The sequence below is a fragment of the Heterocephalus glaber genome, unplaced genomic scaffold (genome assembly GCF_053883595.1).
Source record: "Heterocephalus glaber isolate CG9 unplaced genomic scaffold, H.glaber_assembly_v1.0 deba00000738, whole genome shotgun sequence".
NCBI classification, from domain to species: Eukaryota; Metazoa; Chordata; class Mammalia; order Rodentia; family Bathyergidae; genus Heterocephalus; species Heterocephalus glaber.
In genome coordinates, this window is record NW_028258161.1 from 15,474,021 (window position 1) to 15,496,879 (window position 22,859).

The 22,859-nt window shown below is 53.6% G+C and overlaps 1 protein-coding gene across 16 annotated transcripts in view; it reads right to left on the minus strand.

Annotated features, from left to right (window-relative positions):
• Positions 1-22,859, minus strand: part of Frmd4a (FERM domain containing 4A) — a 521,224-nt gene that overhangs the window by 20,735 nt on the left and 477,630 nt on the right. For all 16 annotated transcript variants that reach the window (XM_013078471.3, XM_087206807.1, XM_087206806.1 and 13 more), the window contains 4 exons: positions 20,760-20,898; positions 15,266-15,407; positions 3,166-3,299; positions 294-416 (listed from right to left, as the gene is read on the minus strand). In XM_013078471.3, the coding sequence (XP_012933925.2) occupies positions 294-416; positions 3,166-3,299; positions 15,266-15,407; positions 20,760-20,898 (538 nt within the window). The remainder of the gene's footprint in view (positions 1-293; positions 417-3,165; positions 3,300-15,265; positions 15,408-20,759; positions 20,899-22,859) is intronic.

Here is a 22,859-nt window from a genome sequence, read left to right on the forward strand (position 1 = left end):
ACAGCTCTGAGCACCACTCAGAAGACAAGGGCACATGACTGTCACTGGAATGCTCTCCCCAGGCTTGACTTGGCCACTTGCAAAAGCCCTGGCGCACTGCACAAGTAACCCCAGCAGAATTCCAAGTGCAAACCAGGACAGGAGGACTCATCCCAAGCAGGAGGCCACAGCCTCATCAACCAGCTCACCGAAGAAGAGGCAGCAAGAAAGACAGGGGCCGAGTAGCTGGGAGCCCCAACCCCTGGGGAAGACAAGGATAACCGGAGAGAACCCAACCCCAGAGAAGAACACACCTCTCCTTTGGGCAGGACCTTCTGCTCGTCCAGCTTGAAGGCTGTGCCTATTCTCCTCCGGACAGTGGGCGGCTCCTCCCCGGGGTCCAGGGGGTATTCCACAGGGAGTCTGCCAGTGAGCTCCTGCAATGAGGGAAGCAGTCACAGTGGTTAGGGCGCAGAGCGGCACATGCTGGTCATCTGTACACACACACACACACACACACACACACACACACACGCACGCACACGCCCTTCAATGCCCAGATCCCAAAGAGCTGAGCAACATCAGCCCGAAGCTGTCCCCCAGTAAGCGCTCATGAATGAAATGTCATCTCTCTAAAATGTGTGCCAGCGTTCCTTTCTTACAGGCCAGAGGCAGTCTGCGAAGTTTTTCCAAATCAGTTCCTGCCATGTAAATAAGTCTACTGGACTCAGCAATGCTCCACCCTCGTTCTCCGCTGATCCAGGGAGAGCCCCCGTGCCTGCTGCCCCAAGCAAGGATGCAGTCAGGGAGCAGCAGGCAGCGCAGCCCCGGGCCTCAGAACCCAGATCTCCTACGTGAGTCTTCTCAGGAGGCACAGGTCTGTATGGCACATCCCAGCAAGGGCAGTATTACGCAGGTGAAGACGGAGTGTGGGTAGCACTCATTCCCTCTGCCAGACACTCCCGGGACTCTAACCTGTATATAACCCAAGAGTTTTAAGAAACTGAAAATGTAATCTATTTGATTAACAAGGCTACTAAAAAACCTGTCATGTGCATTTTGGCTTCTGGGAATCTAGCCGTTATGTGTGCGATGATGTGAACGGAGGTGACAGACCCACAATGACAGAGGGCTCGGGCCCGGGCAGAGGATCAGGGCAGTGACTCAGGATGAGGCTCTCCGTCTGGGGTCACAGCCGCGCTGCATGCAGATGAGTGTGAGTCAGGGCAAATCCCACTGTGGAGCCAGCCATTGAATCCAAGAAGCCACTTCCGGGACCAGAAAAGGCTGGGGAGCCACAGTGTCCCTCAGGGCAAAGCAGGCTTGTCCGGACAAACCGTGGCTGGGGCTTCCCACCCCCAGAGCAATGCAGAAGCTGCACAGGACTCGAAGGCTGCTGGGATGAGGAGAGCTCAGCAGGGTCCCGCTGGGAGCACCTGTCACCCACACGGGGCAGACCTGGAAGCACACGAACACCCCCGCCTCTCTGTGCCTCTGCTCCAGCTCCACGGCCCTGGGAGCGACCCCGGGACTTCAGTCCCCGAGGTCCGCAGCCCACTGAGCCTGAGCTGGCTCGGCTCTCTGCAGCTTTCTTCCCTGTTCTTTTCTTTTTGAAAACACGTGGTTCAGATGACGCCTAAGCAGTTATGTATTTATCCCACAACTTTTTCATTGGCTCCCCTCAAAGTCTGTCTATAAATAACACAACCTATTGAAGGCTCTATGTTGTCAGGACTTTTTTTTTGGTACCTTGAAATGTATAAAAAGGAGGGAGAAGCTGCTAAAATCGCCATGGATTTATAACGCCAAAGCATGTGTGGTTTTAAAATACATTTTAAAGTGAGGCACCGATTTTTCACCAGCTGCTTGAAGGTCCCCGAGTCAAGATCTTGGTTCTCCAGACATCTACTCTGATTTTACGTGTAAGCAGAGCTGGGCGCACAGGATAATCCAGTGCCCTGTGCGGGCCTCCCTCTCTTTTCTGCCGAAAGCCCCACTGACCCCATTCCGGCCGCCTCCCGGCGGCGGCCAAACAGAGCTTCCTGCGCTGCGAGCTGAGGGAGCTGTCTGACAGCCGCTAACAGCAGGCCTCTCGGTCCTGCTTGTCAACTGTGCCAGGAGTCGCTGGTAGAAACAAGCGGCTGACTTCCTGCTGGGCTCCTTCTCCTGCTCGTGTTATGTTTTCTGTTGCCAACACTCCAGGGCCCGAGAGCCCTGTTTCCCCTGTTTTCGGAGAGACAGTGAGACAGTAGAGGGCAGGCTGACTGCCCGGACACGTTCCTACATCTCCTCATGTGGGCTCTCTGTGGGTTCAGGGACTTTTCCTTTCTTAAACCCTAAACAAGGCTTTATAAATTATTAAAGGCCGATGCAAACACCTGTATTTTTTCAATACTTCAAGCATATTCTTTGTGCAAAGGTTGCTAATATAAGGATATCACATAGCTCGCTCCCTCAGCCAAGCCGATTGCTTTCCCGAGATCTGCAATGGATTTGTGCTAATGTGCCGCTGTTCTGAGTGGGCTCCGGTTTAAATCACTCCAGACCATGACTGAGCCAAGTTGAAATGTAACATGACCTCACTCCGTGGCCCCGTGGCCCATTATTTCTCTGCAAAGCATCGCTGTTTGGGGGGAGAGGACCCACCTCCCGGGCTGCCTGGGAGCCTCTGCAACCTCCCTGCTTGGAACTGCTTCCTGGCAGAGCAACCCCACCAGTCCCGGGAGAGTCCCTCACACTGTCCACATGTGTGCCCGGACACGCGGACACACACACACAAACGCACACACACACCAGTATGTGCCACACTGAAAACAGTCTCCAGAGACCACTAATAAAGGGTCACAGAACAAATAAGAAAGAAGTGGAGACTTCATTAATCCAGCAGTGGGCTTCAGGGGCCTCCATATGCTCATGAGGACTGAGCTTGCCAGGCAGTCTTGGGAAGATGGTGCAGGTTGTTCTCGGCAAGAGGCAGTGTCACATGAGGGAGGCTTTGTGCACTGTGGGGAGCCATGCGTGCGTGTATGACCGGTTATCACAGGTGGCAGGGTCTGTCAAGGCCGCAAGTCAGCTCCTGACCACACTCATCACAGAGCTGGATGTTTCCAGCACTTTCGAGGCCCCCACCGCCCCGGGACGCCTCCTGCCCTACTTAGGAGGGGACACCATGATGCGATTGCTTACGGCTTCCCGGAGACACAGCCTCTTGAGCTCCTCCAGCCTCTGGCGCAGTGTCTCCTCCAGAGCCTCCTGCCGGGACTTCAAGGCGGCCAGCATGTCCTTCTTGGCCGATTGAGAGCTGTCTGATTCCTGAGAACCTGTCAACAAACAGCAGGGTCAGGAAGGCCAGCTGACAGGGGACACACATGTGGACCACTAGCGAATTCAGCTTGAGCCCTCCGTGGACATGGATTTGCGCCAGGAACTGAGGCAATGGGAGAGAAGACGGGCCCAGTCTTCTAAGCGGAGCCTGGAGTTTATGGCTGATCGGGACCGGCAGGCAGACTGGCACCCCTGAGAGAGACGTGTGCCTTCCTTGGCGATCTCAAGCTATGTCACAGGCCTCTCTTAATCTCACTAGCAAATTTTAATACGCTTTACACAATGAAAAGGAAAGGAAAGTTCAAGCTCATGATTCTGTTTTTCATTTTCTTTTGTCCATTTTAAAGTGCTGATTTAGATTTGTTTTTACTTTGTTGATTTTTGCTTAGTGCAAACACGATGCCAGTTTATCATAAAATTCTTGAAAATGTAGGCAGTTAAAAAAAGTCCATAAACTAGTCACCAGGGATAACGACCAACAGGCATTTTCTTTTCCCCCCTTCTCTATAAATATGTGTATTAAAAGTACAATGAGAATTTTATCATATTTTGTTAACTTAATGCTGTATCATGAACAAACTCCCTCCTAACAGAAGTTATGCATATTTTTCTGTGCTTTCTTGGAGAGAATATCTGCGTCATGACTCAAACAGCAGGCTGATAGATAAGAAGCTTTGTAGAAGGGAAACTGTGAACCAAATAAAAGGAAAACAAACTAAAATGCCAACAGGAGGACTGTAGGTTAGACCAAAAGAATAATTTCTGGGCTGAAATGTTCAGACCCTGAAATCAGTGTCCGGCAGTGGAGCTCTGAGACCTCTTCGACCTTGCTGGGGTAGGGAAGGGACCCTGCCTTCCGAGAAAAGGACAAGCTGATTGTTGCTTTTCTTCTCAGTCCAGGATGAGCAGAATAAATAAGTAGGTGTTATTGGCTGTGCGTTCAAGGGCTTCAGACCATGCTATCAGCAACAGTGGCAAAACACCTCGAAACCCTAGAATAATTAATCTAATTAAAGATATGCAAGATCCCTTCTATGAAAATTATACTCTGCAGGGAAAAATTAAAGACCTAAATAAATGTGCTGTGGTCCTGGATTGGACACTTGGTATTTTAAAAATATCAATTTGCCATAAATTAAACAAAATAATCAAATCAATCCCAAGAAAAGACCCAGCAGAGTATTGGCGGGGGGGGAGGAATTATATTTCCATATGAAAAACTAAATTTTTTGGATAGATTGGTGCCGGTGGGGCAGAGGTGAGAAGACTCCAACTGGGATCCCCAGAGCCAGTGATTTGGTTCGGTTTCTTCCATGGTCACGAAAACATCTGAATAAGAACCACAGAAGGCTCAAAAGAACTCCTGTCCCTTTGAATCAAAGAGATCTGCTATATTCAAACTCTCCCCACAAAAGCACCATCCTCCTTTTATTTAAAATCTCCGGGCAGGAAACCCACATCTGTCCACCACACATCCATTCTTCTAACCCTAATCAAGAAGATCTCTTGGTGTCTAAGTACATTTCGACTCTGACTTTGTTCTTTCTTTTCCGCAGCCCATTTGAGCTTGAAATTGGGAACATCTATCACTTAAGAACGTACCATCCTCACACCTCTCTGGTCACAAATAAACATGAGCTTGAATGCACAGGCAAGTAAATGTCATCTGTCATCTATGTGGATGCTGTAATTAAATTGTATCTCATACTGGAAAAAAAATCTAGTGCCTCTAAATTGTGTGTTCTTCTGAGCTCTGAATCCTGTGTATGGCTCTCTTTGCTGCAGTTTGGGATGAATTCAATAGCAAAAGCCTGACCCTCACTGAGACGCCATTACCTCATTCGTGCCTCTCATGTGGTGATGCGTTTGTGTAATGCTTCCTGGGTATTACTGCGGGCTCTCCTTTTTGAAAGGGTTCAGGTTGTCTAGCTCTGTAAGCCAATTACCCAGTGCTTATCAGCACTAAACATCTCCAGTCTATATCCACCCAGTGCGACAAGGCTAAATGATTATGAATCTTAATCTGGCTCTCAGTAACAGTCACCAACCCCACCTGCAGACAGGGGAAAATTTAATGAGGTACTCTCTCTCCCGTCAGCTAAAAATTTAATAAGAATGTAAAATAATACCGCAAGGAAGTCAGACTTGAAATGTAAAAAACAGGCCAGGGAAACTTGGGTCCAAGGAGATTAAAGGATTTCTAGCTCAAGTGAACCCTTTCCCCTCTGCCTCACCTCTCAATAGGAAATGGTGATTTATGAGTCAAATCTAAGAATTAACTATGTTCAAGAACACCAAAAGCCACAGTATTAAACTCTGGGGAGAAAAGCACACAATTTTGGGATGACTGGGTTTCCAGTTATGGGTTAGTTAAGACCTGGCCTTTAGTTGCAGGGCTCATTAATGCTACCTAAATTATTATTTATAGTGTTTAGCTAAATTCCAAAGCCACATAAGATGGACAGGCGTCTGGGCAGGCCTGGTGGCTCCCAAGCGCTTCTCTAAGGCAGCTGCACCCCTAACACGGCCTGGCTCAGCTGTGTACGCCATTAGCCAGAAACCCCTGCAAGAGGGACCTAGTGCCTGGGGACCACATTAAGTCACTGCAGAGTAACCGAGGGAGCCTGCAGGGACACGCAGGTTTGTGTCAGTGGTACCTGGTCGGCCAAGTCGAGTGCAAAATAGATTTGGGTCTGATGAAGCCTAAGCCATCAGCCCTGGGTATGTGACCTTGGAGAGTTTCGGCCCTCCTGTCCCCCACTCCGTCTATGCGAGATCACTGTGCCTGGCCAGGTGGAGGGTAGGTTTGGCTCATGCGCACACAGGCACACACACCCTCGTAGAATTAGAAGAAACCAATGAGGTGGCTTCTCTGAGTCGCCCAAGGATGAGTGGGTCAAAGAGAACTGCACTCCGGGACACAGAGCAGACTCAGGTGCCGAGGCTCACCTGCAGACAGGAGCAACACAGGTGTAGACAGTGTTTTCAAATTATGTTTCCTGAGCCCCTGGTTTGCAGCTGTGCCTCCAGGGCTGCCACGACAGAGGAGGGAGCAAGGGCCAGGAGACTCGGAAGGGACTGATGTCTCCACTCTGCACTCCCCAGGCCAGAGAGGCTCCACACGGATGGATGGATTTGCAGGGCCCATTGCTTTACCTCTTGAAAAAATCCCCACTATTCCGGGGCGAGGGGCCCAGCTGCTCCGTGTCAGAGCTCGTGTGAGCCGAGCCTGGAGGCTGTCACAATGAGGTGTGCATGGCCACCACGAGGAGAGGCTGCGCAGCGGGCAGCTCAGGGGCATCTGGAGGAGCCCAAACTGCTGGGCGATGCTGAGCAGGCTCCTGGCCCTCCCCCAACACCCTCTGCTTTACCAAAAGAGAAGGCTGGCCAGAGAAGGGAAGGAAGAGCTGGGGATTTAGCTCAGTGGTTCCACTGCCTGCCTTGCAAGCACGAGGTCCTGAGTTCGATCCCTGGTACCAGTCGAGCAAGGCCACCAGAAACGGGAGGGCGGAGGTCCACGCTTTCCCTTCTGGAAGAAACTGAGCCCAAGAAAAGCCCTGGGGCTCAGGTTGGTGACCGTCTCCCAAGTACAGCTGAGGAACAGACACAAAAGGAGTGTAAATCAGCACCTGGACCCGAGGAACGGAATTGCAGTCTGCACTCCCGACGCAGTCATGGCCAGTCATCTGAACATGTGAGATCTGTCCCACATTCTACGGTCAGCCCATCAGAAGCTGAAACAGGCATAAACCTGCCCTCCCTGGGAGGGGGTGGATCAACCACCTGGGCTTTATGGGGCTGAGCAGTGGAAGGGGGGCCCCTCACCTCTACGAGCCATTGTATTCCTACCGATTCCGTGCCCGAGTGGCTAACGGCCCAGATTCCTCCTCTCCTGAAGAATCTGTGTCGTAATAAAACGTGCTCAGGTCATTCCTCTCACTCTTGGCAGTCCTTTCTCAGTTTTCTCAAAAAGGAGCCATATGCATGGCAGCCATCTGCCTCCCTCTTTCCTTCCCCATCCAAACCTCTGGGAAAGAGGGGCGTCCTGCCGACTCCGTCCTTTCCTTTACTGCTGCAGCCCGCTTCGGGTGGGAGGGCAGATCTAATTAGCATCCAGTGCCCAAGGATTTCTCGCTTTCTCTTATCAACAGGACGGTAAATGGAGTTCCACTGGAGCTGTCTTTAAGATTAATGATGTGCAGAGCTGGATGGGACACCTTTACTGCACCTAGAAGGTTGAGGTTTCCAGCTGTGGACAGGAAAACAGCGGCCCAGTGCTACCTGGGAAGGGATGGCCAAGTATGATGAGCTGGTAGAAGAGTCCAAGGAGAAAGGGAGGTGTTCTGAATATTTTTGAAAGAACGCATGATTTTGGGGGGCAAGGTACCAAGCAATATTCAGCAGTACTTCAATGTATAGGAAAGTGTCTGAATATCTGCAGAATATTCCAAGCTGGTGCAGTAGCCTCTCGGAGCAGCCTGCAGTGCAGTGTGGCTCAGGGTTCACAGGTCTGACATGTGTCCCAGCCGTGCTAGCGCTGAGCTCCAGGACTCGGGCAGGTCACACGACCTCTATGGCTCTACTTCTTCCCCTACAAAGTGGGGGTGAAAACCAGACTTCTTTTTAAAAGCTGGGAGAACTAAAGCTTGAAAGATGCTTAGACAGACGCTCAGAACATTTTAGGTGCTACACGAACAGTAGCAGTTACTTTTATTAAAAAGTGTCCCCTGCTTTTGTGAGGAGTTGTCCTCCCAATCCCAGAGGACGCCATAGTGCAAAGAAGAGCAGAGAGCGGACAGCAGGGACACATGGATGCTGTGGCCGGGGTTCAAGGCTCAGGAGAAGGAGAAGGACAGAGTTTTAAGCACAGCCGCCCTGGTCCACTCGGCCCGCAGCCCCATGTGCACGGAGGAGGTCCTGGCACACAGGGAGGCGCCACTGGATCTCCAGCTTGGCTCCGAATGGCCTATCCTGTCCCCACACGGAGACTCCTGTGCCCGGAAGGCTGTCTGGGCCACTGTGACACTGTCCCTCGCCCTCCTCAGCTCCCTGTTCGGCTCTTCCCATGGTACTGCAAGGGCCAAGAGGTGGAAGGAAGGGGAGATGCTGCCAGTGAGGCAGGAGCTCTCCTGGCAGCCCCGTCATGGGCAGGGTGGTGTGGAGGCCCCAGCCCTCAGGGCTGCCCGCCAGGAGGGGCAGAACCAGCAAGGCTGCGAGGATGGGAGAGGCTGCCAGTGCCAGGGCTGGCTGGGTGGCTGAGCCGGGAGTGCCAGCAACCACCCCGCTTTGAGGCAGACGGCTCCTGCGGACTTACAGCCAGGAAGACGCAGTGTCAGAGCCTCTCTCCAGCACAACGTTCCTGCCCAGGAGACACCTGTCCGAATGTCTGAAGAGACTCAAAACATCACCTTTGGCTCCGGCTATTTTGTGATCACATTTCAATCTAAACCCAAAGGACCTCATTGAACTAGGTCATCAATGATCTAACCAATGGGGAGGTGAAAAAGCTGGCCCTAAAAAACAGTCCTATCAAGCGTGATGGTACCGGGTGCCTATAATCCTAGCACCCGGGAGGCTGAGGCAGGACTGCTGCAAGTCCCAGGCCAGCCTGGTGACGTATAGTGAGTTCAAGGCCAGCCTTGAATACATGCTAAGACTCTTGTCTCAAAGAACCAAAATTAATCAACCACCAAACAAATGACAGTCCTGCAGGGTGTGGTGGTGCAGGCCTGTAATCCCAGCACTCTGGGAGGCTGAGGCAGGAGGACTACAAGTTCAAGGCCAATCTGGGCTCTTAGCAAGACCCTGTCTCAAAATAAAAAAAACAACTAAAGAGCTGGGGATGTAGCTCAGTGTGAAGGTCCTGAGTTCAATCCCCAGTACCACCACAAAAAACAGCCACATGGCCAGAGAGAGAGTGAGACTGAATGGCTCAAAGCCAGAAAGCCACTTTCAGGGAGCACTTGGAAGTCTGAGGGAACAGCTGACCCTCCGGATGTCCCTGGAGACGGGGCCCGTTACAGTGCAGTGTCCAGATGCCAGGCCAGTGGGAAGCTGCACAATGGGGTGTACACATGGCAGGGGCTGCTCATGGGCTGCGCCACGGAGTGTGTCCAGGCCATGTGGACCCCAGACCCCACGTGGACTCCACCGTTCCAGACAGCGGAGGGGTGCTTTCCTCTCTGGGAGGAGGGGGGAGCTCAAAACAAGCACTGCCCCCAAAGAAAAAAGTTGATGTCATCAAAGCAAGGGAAGGAAATGACAATCTGTGGTCCTCTAGGGGGAAAATAATAATAATAATAATAACAATAATAATAATAATAGAAAAAGAAGATGGCATATTCCCTCGGACCTGTGAAAGCTGTAAGGAACGTTCTGGTAGACGCCCAGGAACGAATGCAGGAGAAGGTCCACACTCTCCTTTGCGATACAGAGACATTTGTTCCCCTGGCAAATCCTCCAGGACGAATTCCTTACATCAGAGATGTCCTAGGAGCTCAGGTGGAACAAGCCGCACTGCAGATACAGGGCCAGTGAGGGTCTCGGGGCACCTCTGTGGTCTCAGCGCGATTCTCAACGTGAAAAATGCACGCATGGAGAACTGTTCATCGGGCTTGGAAATCTTAGAAGCAGTCACTTCAGAGGGGCCTGGAACCGAAGTGCTCTGGAGCACAGCGAGGAAACTCAGGCCGCTTCGCTCCGGGAGAGGCCTTGTCTCAGCCGCTCTTCCACCGAGGGCGAAGGGTGTAAGTGTCATTCAAAGGGGGCGGGAGAGTTAACAGTCAGTTTTAGAAAATGAATCACACCTGATAAAATATCTAACTGAAACAACAGTCTACAGCTAACTCATACGGTTTCCATTTCTTTCTTGTTTTTGTTGCAGTGGAGATGGAACACCAGCCTATGCTAGTCAAGCATTCTACCACTGAGCTACATCCCAGCCTTTAAAAATGTTTTATTTTGAGAAAGTCTTGCTAAGTTGCCTAGTCTGGCCTTGAACTTGTGATCCTCCTCCCTCGGCCTCCTGAGTGGCAGGATACAGGCATGCACCACTCTGCTGGGGTCCATTCCTAATCTGAGAAGTGAGGGAGCTGATCTTTCTGGTTCCAGAACTGCCACTCGCAATATGGAGGTTTAGACAGTAACCGAAAACCGCAGCGAACCCAGTGAAGGGAACCCGAACACAGAGCTTGCTAAGGGGGAGCAGAGCACTGCCTCTGAGGGGTGAGGAAGAGCTCTCCTCTGGTGTTTATCAGTCACATCTTTGGAAAGCCACCCACTTAACGTACACATTGTCCTGTCCCGGTTCTCTGCAGAACTCCTTTACTAGAACACCCGAGGACGTAAATGTAGCTGCATAAGTGACTTTTCCTAAAGTAGGAGCAGGAGCAACCTTTCTGTCTCCCTCAATTTCCACCCAGGCGAGTCTTGCTGAAAGGAGTCCAGGAACATCCAGCACAGGGGGAGAGGGCCTGGCGTAAACAAGCCCGGGCAGCGACCCCTCTGGCAGCGCCTGGTGGGCAGGGCCCAGCAGCAGTTGAGATTCTGACCAAAATTACGGCCCGGCCTCCTCTGACCGTCAGACCTAAAAGGAGAGGCAACAGCCAGACAATTACAGAGAACTTTAAAAGGCCAGAGTGTCAGAAAGGAGACAGAGTGGGGGCAACAAAAGGAGAAAGGATGTAGGCAGTAACCGAATAAGACAAGAGCAGCGCGTGATTTATGCCGGGGTGAGGCAGTGCCTCTCGAGCTGACCACAGCAGGCCCAGAACTGGCAGGCGCCAGTCAGGTCACCTCTCGGTAGGCAGAGGGACGGCTGGCACCCTCAGTCCTCCAGCTATTAGTCGACCCTCCCCCATGGGTGGAAGTGCCTGCGGGCAGGCGGGACCATGTGCCGCCCGCTGATGCCAAGCCCAGGCAAGGCTGGGCGGCGGAGCATAGCATGCTTTCCCAGCACGGAGAGTGGCTGTAGTTTTGTTGTACTTTTATCTTTTTTAACCAAAGGTGCATTACCGTATTCTTCACCATCCTGCTGATCACACTGAAGACGACCCAACTGCCACCTCACAGACCACACAGCCAAACCCTGTGCTTTGCATGCAGACAACACAGCTCTGTTCTGCAGGCCACGGGCAGCCGGCGCCCCTGTTCCCATCCAAGCAGCCACTGCCGTCTCCTCCTCCCGTGTGGGACGGGGGCAGGTGTTCTGTTTGCCTGGTTAATGCCCAGAGTCACACGGCCCTGCAGAGGCTGGGCTTCTGAGGGCATCTGCACCTTTTCCCTCAGCAGCGGCCGGCCTGCACTGACAGCACGGCTGGGGTAGATCTCCCACGCCCGGGCTCACACAGCGATGTAACATGTAAGACACGTGCTGCGCTGCTGGTAGTTTTTCTTTTGTCACCCCCCCGCCCCATCTTTTCTGGGATTTCAAGCAATAAGGGAAGGGAAGGGAGGAATAAACACGCTGAAGGACCTACAAGAAGGATTTTGAGCTCCTTTAAAGAAAACAGCCCTGGAAACGTGTTAACCAAATGGTACAGGCAGAGCTGTGCCTGAGCCTTTTAGAAGTGGCTAGCGGAAGCACCTATGTGCAGCAGCAGTGGGCAGAGGTCTCAAGGCAGGCGGCGATGCCTGGGCTCTTCCTCAACACTGCAGGGAAGAGCGCTTTCCCCAGGTCGGCCAAGGCTCCAGCAGCAACCCCAGCTGCCCCAGCTCCGCCTGCCAGGGCCACTAGGGGTCTCCACCGCTACTGTGCCGGCCGGGGCTGTTTTACTACTTTTTCTTTCTGAAATGCCTTGCTAACTCCCCAGACTGGAACCTGTGATCCTCCTGGTTCAGAATCTCAATCCCAAGTAGCTGGGATTATAGGCATGTACCACCATGCCTGGCTAAAAGAACAAAGCACTGCTTACACCACAGAGCTGAGGGGGCTGCTACATGGGTCAGGTGCATGTGTCAGGTGTGTGCGTACAGAGGGGCCAGAAGGACAGATGGAGACACCTGCAGCAGGAGTCTGACTGACACGCGTGACCTTGGAAAGTCTAATACCGGGTGACCAGGACAGGGTGAGGGAGACCACTGGTGGCAAGTCGCAGGCAGGCTCTCAGGAAGGCCGAAGACGCCACACGCTCTGGGAATGTGCAGGATTCTGCTGATCGACTGACTGAACCCAGGCTCTTCACACTGACTACCTCCTCAGCCCCTTTTTTCCATATTTTGAGAAAGGGTCTCACTCGGTTGCTAAGTTCCCCAGGCTGGGCTTGAATTTAGGATCTTCCTGCTGCAACCTCCCAGAGTACTGCGGTCCGGCACACGTAGGCCTTGTTACCAGTGTTTTCCAAAACGTCAGTTCCATAACTGTACCGAGCATCTGGCAGGTCCTAGTCCCCTGGGCTAGGGTTAAGAAAGAGGACTTCCAAATGGTGACTAGGTTCTCAACATGCTTTTAGGAACTTTCATTAGACACCACTGAGTAAGAGTGGGAAGGACAGAAAACAGTTATCGGATCAGATACTGGGTTGTCTGTGTCACATTTTCTGAGTTCCAGTTTGAATGCAGGGTCAGGCACGGGTAACAAAGGGTGCTTAAAATCAAGGCTGTCCCGTAACCCCATGGGGGTGTCCTATCTGTGGGAGCACGGGGCAAGGGGACAGAAAGGACCGAAAGCAAGGGGAGGAAGCCCAGCCAGCTGCCTCAGTTCTCAGGCCAGCACTAGGGGAATGGAATAGGTTTCCCGGTGTGCAGGATGTGGAGTGGCTCCTTTCCAGGCGGGGCCCCCAGGGCCATCCCCAGGACCCTCAGTCCTGGCACTCAGAGATGTTCTCCAGGCTTGAACTGGCAGTGCTCCAAAGAGGCTGCCCTGCGCCCTGGTCTAGTCCTGGGGCCTCCTCTTCAGTCTGCGTTTCTTCCCGCCTAGCTGAGCAGCAGCAGAAAGGGCTGAGGGGGCGAAACCCACAATTGGAGCCATTCTGCAGAGGCCTGAGCTGCCTCTATCAACTCCTGACCACCTGTGTGTGGGGCCCAGCACTGCATTACTGAACACTGGAAAACGGCTCTGACATCGTGGGAGAGAGATGCTTAGGAGGAGCGATGAGAGTATACAAGGAATGTTGGGATATTTATCACAGTGAAGCCCCACTGCCATTAACCTCCTCAAAATACTCCCTCACTTCAAACGCACTTTCCCCTCGATCTTGGCACTTTGGATGCAGCTCTGGACTCCTCTTTCATGAGCGTCTTTTCAAGGTGTGATCAAAAGCATGATGGATGCTGCTGCTGAGCACCATCCAAAGGCAGGCTGGTGAGAACGTGAGGTGTGTCAACTGCGTTATTCACCTCTGCACAATTTCTGGCTTTCCCTAAAGTCAAAATGACCATGAGAGGTAACGGTTTGGAATCGATTCAGGACAATGAAGTAGTAGTCTTTAGTCTTTAGTGACAATGTGTCTTTCACTGTAATCTACTTTTTAAAAGTTTAAACTTCTACCACATCTTTCAGTCACATCGTGTACATCTTAGGTGTAGGTGTGGATTTGACAGGACGGTTTTACTGTGACTTATTCCTAGTAGTGTCCACCTGATGGCAGTGATAGACTGGCTGCCTGCTAGTCTTAAAGATGCTTGTTTCATCTGAGGAGGGAGGGGCTCCTGTTAAAAACATCATCAACAGCTGCTGGTAGGGGACGCTTTGGGCCCCTGGAGGTGGCCTCTTAGGTAGATGGACCGGGACACAGGCTTGACTGGGGACAGCTGGGTTCCATGACTTTAAGCTGTCATCTCTCCTTCAGCGAGAAGAGTGGCTCCCAAGTACAGTGCCTGGATCAGCAGCACTGCCTGCCCCAGAACTTGCTGGAGATGCAAACTCATTTCCGGCCTACTCTGACCTCCTGGAATCTCAGGGAGGGGGACCGGAGCACTCGGTTGGTTTCCATACTCCCCAAGCAGTTCAGATGCATATCTAGGAACCCGAGCTGGAAGAACCCAAGCTGCGGGGCTGGATTCCCTGGGACTGGAACAGGAGACAGGGAGCTGACCCGTCCAAACTGGGATTCGAGGCTCTGGGTTTCACAGGGTCTAGGAAAGGCTATTGTGTTGTCTAAAAGACAAACAAGTAACTGGCTTTGGCTTTGCCCTTGCCATTCAGCGGGCGTCTGGGAGTGGCTGTAATTCCAGGCAGGGCTTTAAACTTTGAATGGCATTCTAACAGAAGCGACAACATTCTCTGCAGTCTTCCTTGAAAATCTCCAAGGCTCAAAAAGAATGATCATTTCGCCCCATTTTTTTAAATTGGGGCCCGAAGCTCCAATAATGTTGGTGTTCCATTTAGGACAAACAATGCGCGACACATGAGCGTGTGAAGGAACACACCACTAGGTCCACGGTGTGGCCAAGAGCGCCTCCCTCAGCCCACAGCAAACGCCTCAGGAAAGGCGTCTCTCCAGTCCCTGCTTCCTGGCAGTGACTGACAACGCCAGCCCAGAAACCAAGACAATGTTTACCTTCCCCCCGCTTCCTCTTCTCTCCTTTCCTTTTACAAATGTGCTGTTGGTGCCTGCAGACGCCATGTATAATTTTAGAAATGACCTTGAAGACGGCAGGGCACAGACTTCATGCGTGGCTTTCTGGCTCAGAGGCAAACTGATCCCCATCAATCAGGCTTCGAGCGTGTGGCCCTCGAGTGACCTCCTCTCACATCTCACACTGCAGATTCCCTCCCTGCCTCTCCAACCCGCGCCTCTGCTGTTGTCAGCAGGTGGCATCCCTCCTCTTGAAGCCAGCCGATGGGGACTAACGGCCTGCCTGAGGCATACAGAAATAACACCGATGGCATCTCCTGCTCTCAGAGACAACATGCACTTGTCCTTCTGTCACCTGTGAGATGCCCGTCTGCTGTCCCCTCCCCTGGCGCCCGCCCTCAGGGCATCTGTGAGCCCCCACCACGCTCGCTCGAAGCCAGCCCTACCTGAGGACAGCAGGCTGCCACTGCTGCCGCTGATGATCTTGCCCTTGCTCCCCATGTTGGCCAGCTTGGAGGTCTTCAGTGTGCCTGTCTCGGTCAGGTCGATGGCGATCTCGCTCAGACTTCGGGCTGCATGAATCTTGGACTGGAAGGAAGAGGCCGGCAGGTTATGGAGCACACGCTCACCTTGAAGGGGGAACAGAAACCCCTGCCCAACCAAAGTCCCCAAATCAGCAAACTAGCTCAGCCCAGGCATGCAGCTGTGTCCCTCATCCCAACTGCTGTCACCAGGACTCCCAGAAGGAGCAGAGTCGCCGATGAGCTACTCAAACCCCGAAGGATCCTCAGCCTGGGGTTCGGTAGGCTGCACTGGGCGCCGCGTGGACAGCAGGGACTTGGGTCTGGCTCTGGAGAAGCTCCCCAGTCTCACAAGCCTCCTCCTCCCAGCATGAACCACGGAAGATGCCGCCTGCTGGCCCGGAGAGGGCCAGGTCAGGGGCTTGAGGAGTGTCCAGGGCGCTCACTCCTTCCTCCTCTTCTCCCTTCTTGTCCGCCTGACACAGCAATCGATTATGAGGTGTGACTATAACTGTTTCATGCTTAAATAGTTTCCAACTTTCTGAATGACGTATGTTAAAAACCATGAAATTCCAATAAATTTGGTAATGATTAGAGCCTCGCCAGTTTAGTCATGCGAGCAGAGACACTTAGAGGAGAGCATGTCACTGCCCTGGACCTGCATGCGTGACAGAAGCTTCTGAATTAATCTCCCTTGGCTAGGATTTATATCAATGCCCCCTTCAGCCTCCCGTGCTGGGCCTTTGGTGGTGGCTGGATTACAGGGATTACAGCTGAACTGCTGTCAGGAGTTGGGCCTGGCAGGAAGCGGCAGGTCACTGTGGGTGTGGCCTGGAAGGCTGCGTCTTCCTTCTGGTTGCTCCCTTGACTCTGCTTCCTGGGCCAGGACACAAGCGCCCACCCCCTGCCCAGGCCCTTGTGCCACTCCTTTCTGCCTTGGAACCAGCCAGCTGTGGGCTAAAAACGTGAGCCAAAGTAAAGCTCTCCTCCTTCCATTTGCAGGGGCCAGGTATTGAGTCCTAGCAAAAGTGACTGAGACTCCTGCCTCCCCCTCAAAAGCACGTCACCTGGGCTCTGCCTCTATCTTGATGTCTAAATGCATGTTCCAAAGTTGCCATGCTACTGTTCGAACTCCACTTCACTTTGTCCATGTGTTAACTGGCCTCATGGGGCCGACAGCCACGGTCTGAGAATAATTGGAAAGGGCTCTGAACTCACAATTACATTCCCCAAGGTGACTGCCTGTGATACCGCTACCTGCTTTAGTCACCCACTTTCAGAGTGGAAATGTGCATGCATATCCCACATGTGCTGTTGTTTGGTGTTTTGCTTTTTATCTTCTTCTTCATGAAACCGGGTTCTGCTACACAGTGAATGTCACAGGCACAACTGTAAACAATGGTTTGGCCGCACACTTGCTTCTCTGCCATGGTCTGTGGCCAGGGGCTGGAGCAGAGCAGCAAGGAGCCAGGCGAGCTTCACAGCCCAGGCTTCCAGTTGCTCAGTGCCTGGCTCACACCAGGCCTGCTGTGGCCGAAGAACAGGTACCAGGGCAGGTCCCAAGGCTGCCCGGGAGGGGTAAGTGTGCCACGGCCTCCTCGCCCTGACCCGCTGTCTTCCCCTGCAGCTGGGTGCCAGCCAGGCCTCATTTGTGTTTGTCGAGTGGCTGTCAGGGCCCCCAGGGCCTTGCCCTTCCTCTGGCCTTGATGTTGTTGACCACACTGGTGAATGATAACAATTTCCGCCTCTGTGTGCTTTCTTCCTGTTAACAAACAAGATGAACGTCTACGGGCCAGAGGAAGCACTGAGGCTCCACTTGCTCGGCTCACAGGTGTGAACCACCTTCCCTCTCTCTCCCACTGTTCTCTTGGATTTGTTTGTCCTTCCTAACCTCAACTTTCTTCTGTGCCTCGAGAGCTCGCTGACTTCCTCTGGTCAGGGCACCACTGTCTGTGAAGCAGTCCCTGCTTCCGGCCCTGGCAGGGTTCTGGCTTTGCCTCAGGTGCAGGAAAAGCCTTCTGACCCATTCTGCCCAGCATATCGACAGCACTCGCCTGGCTGTGCTTCATTCTCCAAGCGAACACAGTGAGCACAGTCCAGAGCTTCCTCTCCCCCTGCCCCGCTCTTTTACCAAAACTCATGCTTCATAAAAGGAGGCCGCACTTAAACAACCACCTGGCCCAACTCCTGAGGCCCAGATCGCAGTCCTGCCTTTTCTGACGAACCTGACCTCTCCGTCCTCAGGCTCCAGTTGTAGCATGGAGACCTCAGAGCCCACAGCACAGGGGCAGGGTGAGGACTAAGACAAAGTACGTCGCAGCGATGGCAACAGCAATAGGGTGTAAAAGAGAACCTGGAAGTAACTTGCCAGATGATGGCTTGACCTGGTGTTTTAAGGCCCTCACTGATCACATGGAGAGCCGCCTCTCCTGTCCCACATCAGTCTCGTAGGCAGAAAAGAAAGACATGGGGCAGGGAAGAGCAGGTGCCCTTTCTCAGGGAGCTGCGATTCCCAGGAGCCTTGGGACTTGCTGGACTTGCTTCGACCATCAGAGTGACCGACAGCCTGTGTGGAGAGAGAGCTGCAGGGAGACGAGCCTCCGGAGGACCCTCCCCCAGCCCGGCCTCTCGGCCAGCCCCCGAGTTCTCAAGCTTCCCAATGCTTGCTTGCCCTGGGGTTTTGCCTTATAAACATCACCCAGTTCTGTCACTGCTCTTCTGTGGGCAAGGGTTTCTTTTCCCTACTACGCTGAATCCTTTTGACTCTAAATGGGATAAAGAATAGCAGACTAGATCAGGCAAAAGGGAGGAAAACAGACTAGCAAGGAGGAAAGATGTCGGGTCGGAGGCCAATTGCAGAAGACCTTAATCTGAGAGCTGATGTTTCCTAAGTAATGTCAGTGTTTGAATATTTCCCTCCGGAGTCCACAAGACACTGCTTGGCTCTGGATGACAATGCTTCTCCTCTTCAGGGTCTGCACGTATGAGCTGCTAGTATAACAAGTGCCCACCTAGCTGCTTGCACTGAAGGAGCCCCGAGACCCCAACCAGCAGAGCCTTCCCCCTCGTTTGTTGGTGCGAGGGCCCCTTTGCACGCGTGCGTGTGAGGGCCTGATGGGGAACGGGTGGTGGCGGACAGAGGCGTGCTGGCTGTCAGGGAGCAGCAGGAGACCGCTTGGCCCCTCCTGGCTGACTCAGACCACTAGACCGCACTTGTCTCCCTGGGGCTGGTGAACATCGCCTGGGAGGCCAGGGCCTTGCCGAAGACTTCACACGAAGGAACAGTGGGCCCGGCCCCACAGTGGTGTGAAACCGTGCCAGGGTGCCAGCCCCCATGGGCTCTCCAGAAATATGTGCGGCATTTCACCCGGGCCTGCGGGCCACCCTCACCCAGAGGCCATGCTCCAGAAAGGAACGGTGGGGTGTTCTTTCCCACCAGGGATTTCAGCTCCTCTGATTCAATTCAGGACTTTCTTGAGAATTTCAACTTGATGCAAGCGCTGGCCAGGGCACGGTATGCTAGATTCGAGGTGATGATAATAAAGGGCAGCACACGTTTCCTAAAGCAATTGCACAAACACTGCGTTGTCTGACCAATTACTAATTTAGGTCAGGAATTTCTTTTCTGTCTTCTAAGTAGGAAAGCAAAGCATGTGTGAGAGCAGGCCTGCCCAAGGTCACAGGGCTGGAAAGCACAGTCCCCAAACTTCCTAGCGGGGCAGGGAACTCGCTCCTCCCCCGTCTGGGAGACACAGAACCGGTTCCCAGGAGAAGGGCAAAGCCTGCACTTCGTGAGCATCTGTGAGCCCGCCAAGCTCTTGTGGAAAATGCTCCGCCCAGGAGCACGGGCGTTTCCCTTTGTCCTCCAGGGTTGCTGAGAGGGACAGCAGAGATCTTCGGAGAGCTGTGGCGTCTGGATTTGGCTCTTGAAAGACACCTCTTGTTCATAAGTGACTGGGAGCATCTCTCTCGGAGGCTCACTTGTAGGGCCACCTGTGAGGGGCTGACAAGGCCGCTGGAGATGACTGAGGCCCTCCAGGTGGGAAACCAGCACGGGGCGGGGCTTCACACAGCCAATGGGACCCCGTCCTTCGGGAAACGTGCTATTCCGGCTCCCTCCCCAGACTGTGCCATCAGTGGGGGGTCTGCCCCGCAGAGGGACTGGCAGTGGGGTTCAGAACTGCCCGGCCCTCCACCCGTCACCCCCAACGAGGACCGATCGCGTTCCAGCTGCTGACCTCCGACTCTGGCCACAAGGGAGCAGAGTGCTGGCACTGCCCGCTGTCTCCCCTGCAGCGTGAGTCAGACCCCTCGGGCCGAGTTTCTCTAGATCCAGTCAAGCTTCCGATTCCAGGGCCAGGGCCCACCGTCAACAGGACAGTGAGGAACTCTCAAGGTTCCCACCACAGAAATGCTGCCCCTCACTGGGCCACAGCAGAGAGTGAGCAGAGAGGGGTCAGGAAGGGGGCTGGGGAAATGAGGCCAATGCTTGCCAAAGGGGAGAGCAGCACCCAGGGACAGCCCCGCTTAAAGCTGGAATTGGGCCGGAGGGGTGGCTTGTGTCTTCCTGTCTTTCTCCCAGCTCCCATGTGACCAGTGAGGCGCCACACAGAAGGGGAATACGCCAAGCGGGAAAGCGCTCGCTCCGGGCCGGTGAGAGGAGTCCTGCCTCTCCTGCCTGGAGGGGCCTCTCCTTCAGGGCGCTGGGAGCCGCGGGCCTAGGGCGGGCCAGGTCCTGCTCTAGACCTGAGCTCCCGGGCCGGGTCCTGCTCTACACTTGGGCCCACTCTGGCAGAGCCCCGCCCCTGAGCATGGGAGTGGGCGTTGCCCGTGGCGGAGGAACCGGGCAGGGTGTGGCCAGAAGCCGCGTGGGAACCAGCGCGACTCAGGGGCTCACGGCTCATCCTTCCACCCACCAGAGCGCAGCGCCTGGGCTGGGGGCAGCGAAATCTCCCTGGACTGAGGGCTGTTTACAGCGCCCCAGGCTTAGGCCTACCTTAGCGAAACAGGGCTGCTGCTCCGTGTATTTTTCACTTTTCCAGTTTTGCATTTTTAGAAATGAAGTTGGCAGTTAGAAAAGCCTGCAGGGTTTTCAAACCAATTACCCTAAACTGTTAGGTGGTGTCTATTAATGTAGAACAGTTACTATTTTTTTCAAAAAAGAAAACAATGCGCCACTATTTAAACCCCCAGAGGGTCGGGCTGCTGGCTCCTGGCAGTCTCCTAGGTCCCCAGCAGTTCGGCCCCTCTGCAGTGCGGAGGCCCCTGCGAGGGCAGGAATCGCTCCATAAGGACGGTCTGTTCCTCCCATGTGGCCTGGCGAGGCAAGTCTGCACCTGCGTGTGGCTCGGGCCAAGGACACGGCCTCCCCACCAGCCGTTCCAGCCCTGAGCTCCAGCGTGGGAGGCTGCTCGCTTACCTTGCTCTGCTTTCGGTCCAGGTAGAACTGGTGCTGGCTGATAGCCATGGCCCAGATGGACTTGATCAGGGCTGCGCACGCGTACCACGTGTGCACCGCGATGCCACTGTGCCCGAATGTCCTCCGCGTCACCGAAGCCCTGGGGAGGCACGGATTGCAAGTCTCAACCTCGCTTGTGAAGGAGAGACTCGTCAGTCAGCAGCTTTCAGTGAGTACCCACTGGGTGGGCCCACTACCTGGCACGAAGGTGACAGATGCGCTCACACAGACATAGGTGCACATGCAGGGATGCGCGTGTGCATGTGGAGGAGCTGACTCCCCAGGGCTCAGAACTCGGCTAAGCCTCTGCCTTGGAAGTGGGTCATTCCAGGTTACTGGGTGGTCCTTTCTGATCTTCAGCTCCTGGGACTGAGCCCAGACAAACCTCAGAGACCGGAAAGGCCTCCAACAATGCTCTTTATGAACGGGGCAGCACCATCTATGGTGAAGATGAGCACACTCTTGGCCACATCAGTCTGCTTATCAATTTCAAATACGTTCAGGCAGCAGGGAGGCTGTGACAATTGGGAGGCAGAGAGAAAGGGGCCGGGCAGCCTGCCCAGGCTTGGAGTAAACACAGGAAAGCCTGAAAGGAGAATGCACCCATGGAGTAGAATGAAGCAGAGCTGAACAATGAAAGGAAGCCCTAATCTCAACGTCATTCACGCATTCACGGAGTTCGGTGGGGGGAAGGAGTTACATGGGTATGTCCTTAGTGAAGTGTATTTCACAGGAGAGGCCGATTACATGTGAGAACAAATGAAACCTGAGAACACGTGTTTGCATGTGTGTGTGTGGGGGGGGCGGGCGGGGTGGGACTGGGGAATCTGACCTGCATGTCAGAAGGACAATGTCTGTTCTCAAGATTAAGACAGCTAAGTTGGAAGAAATGTAGGGTTATCAGGACTTGTGAATAGTGGCATTTTTCTCACAGCCTATTTTTCCCTCAGGAAAACTTAAAGCCACTCCTATCATCTTACTCTAATAAAAGATTTCATAGTAGGTCTTCTTCATACCCTCTTTTAAGGAGAATTCAAATCTAGTGGTTAGAAACCTGACCCTAGGCAGGTTTTTCCTCTCTTTGGTTCAAACTCAAGGAAAAGATGCCAGAGCATGAAAGAGCACAGTTGAAAATAACTGAAGAGCAAGCAGACAAGGAGTGAGGAGGGATCCCACTGAAAGAAGCCAAGATGGCCTCCCGGTCTGGCTTCCGTGACAATTGCTCCTCCTGGGAGTAAATGCCACTGCCCCCAGCCCCCGAAAAGCTGGAGCAGAGAAGAAAGGTGAGTTGAATGTCTCTTTGCACTGGCCGAGGCCACGGCTTCTGTTTTTCAGGTAGGGCGAGTAAGCAAGAGTCAGGTGACTCGTCGTGCCTGAGAAGAGAGTTGTTTCCGTGGAGGCATCTGCATCAGATGCTCTCCAGCCTTTCTCCAGGCCCATTAGTGATTTATCTCCTCCACTCATCTCCCCCTTCAGGCCCTCCCCGCCCCCCTCCATTTTTCTGTTTTTTCTGAGCCTCGCAAGTGCAACAGTGTTTGTCAAACCTACGGAATAGCAAAATCAAGGGTAGCCATGGAGTTCAGTTGTACAGCAGGACAAAGTGCACTGCCTGTCCTGTGTCCCCCCGGGGAAGGACTGTGGGGAAAGGCTGGATCTGGCCTGTCTTGATCTCCTCAGAAAGCACCCTTGTCCCTGGGTGATGTGCCTGCACCACAGCTTCCCACCAAGGTCGCTGTTGTCTGAGAGCAGCTGGCTGTTCCACCCTGATAACAAGGCTGTGACTCCCTTCCCCGCCCACAGGAACAGCCGACCCTGCACACCACGCACAGCCAGTGGATGAGACAAACATTCCCTGTTCCAAATAAGCAGGCCACGAGCAGTAGGATGGCACATCCAACCAGGCGGGGAGGAGGTAACTCCCTGAGTCAGAAGGCCTGGCAGCTGACCGAAGCAATGCCTTCCCATGGGCAACGGGGAAGGTGTCTTCCAGTGGCAGTCAATGTGGGCTTCCACCCCGACCTCCCTGGGGCCCTCTCCTTGCCTCTGCCCACCTCAGGACAG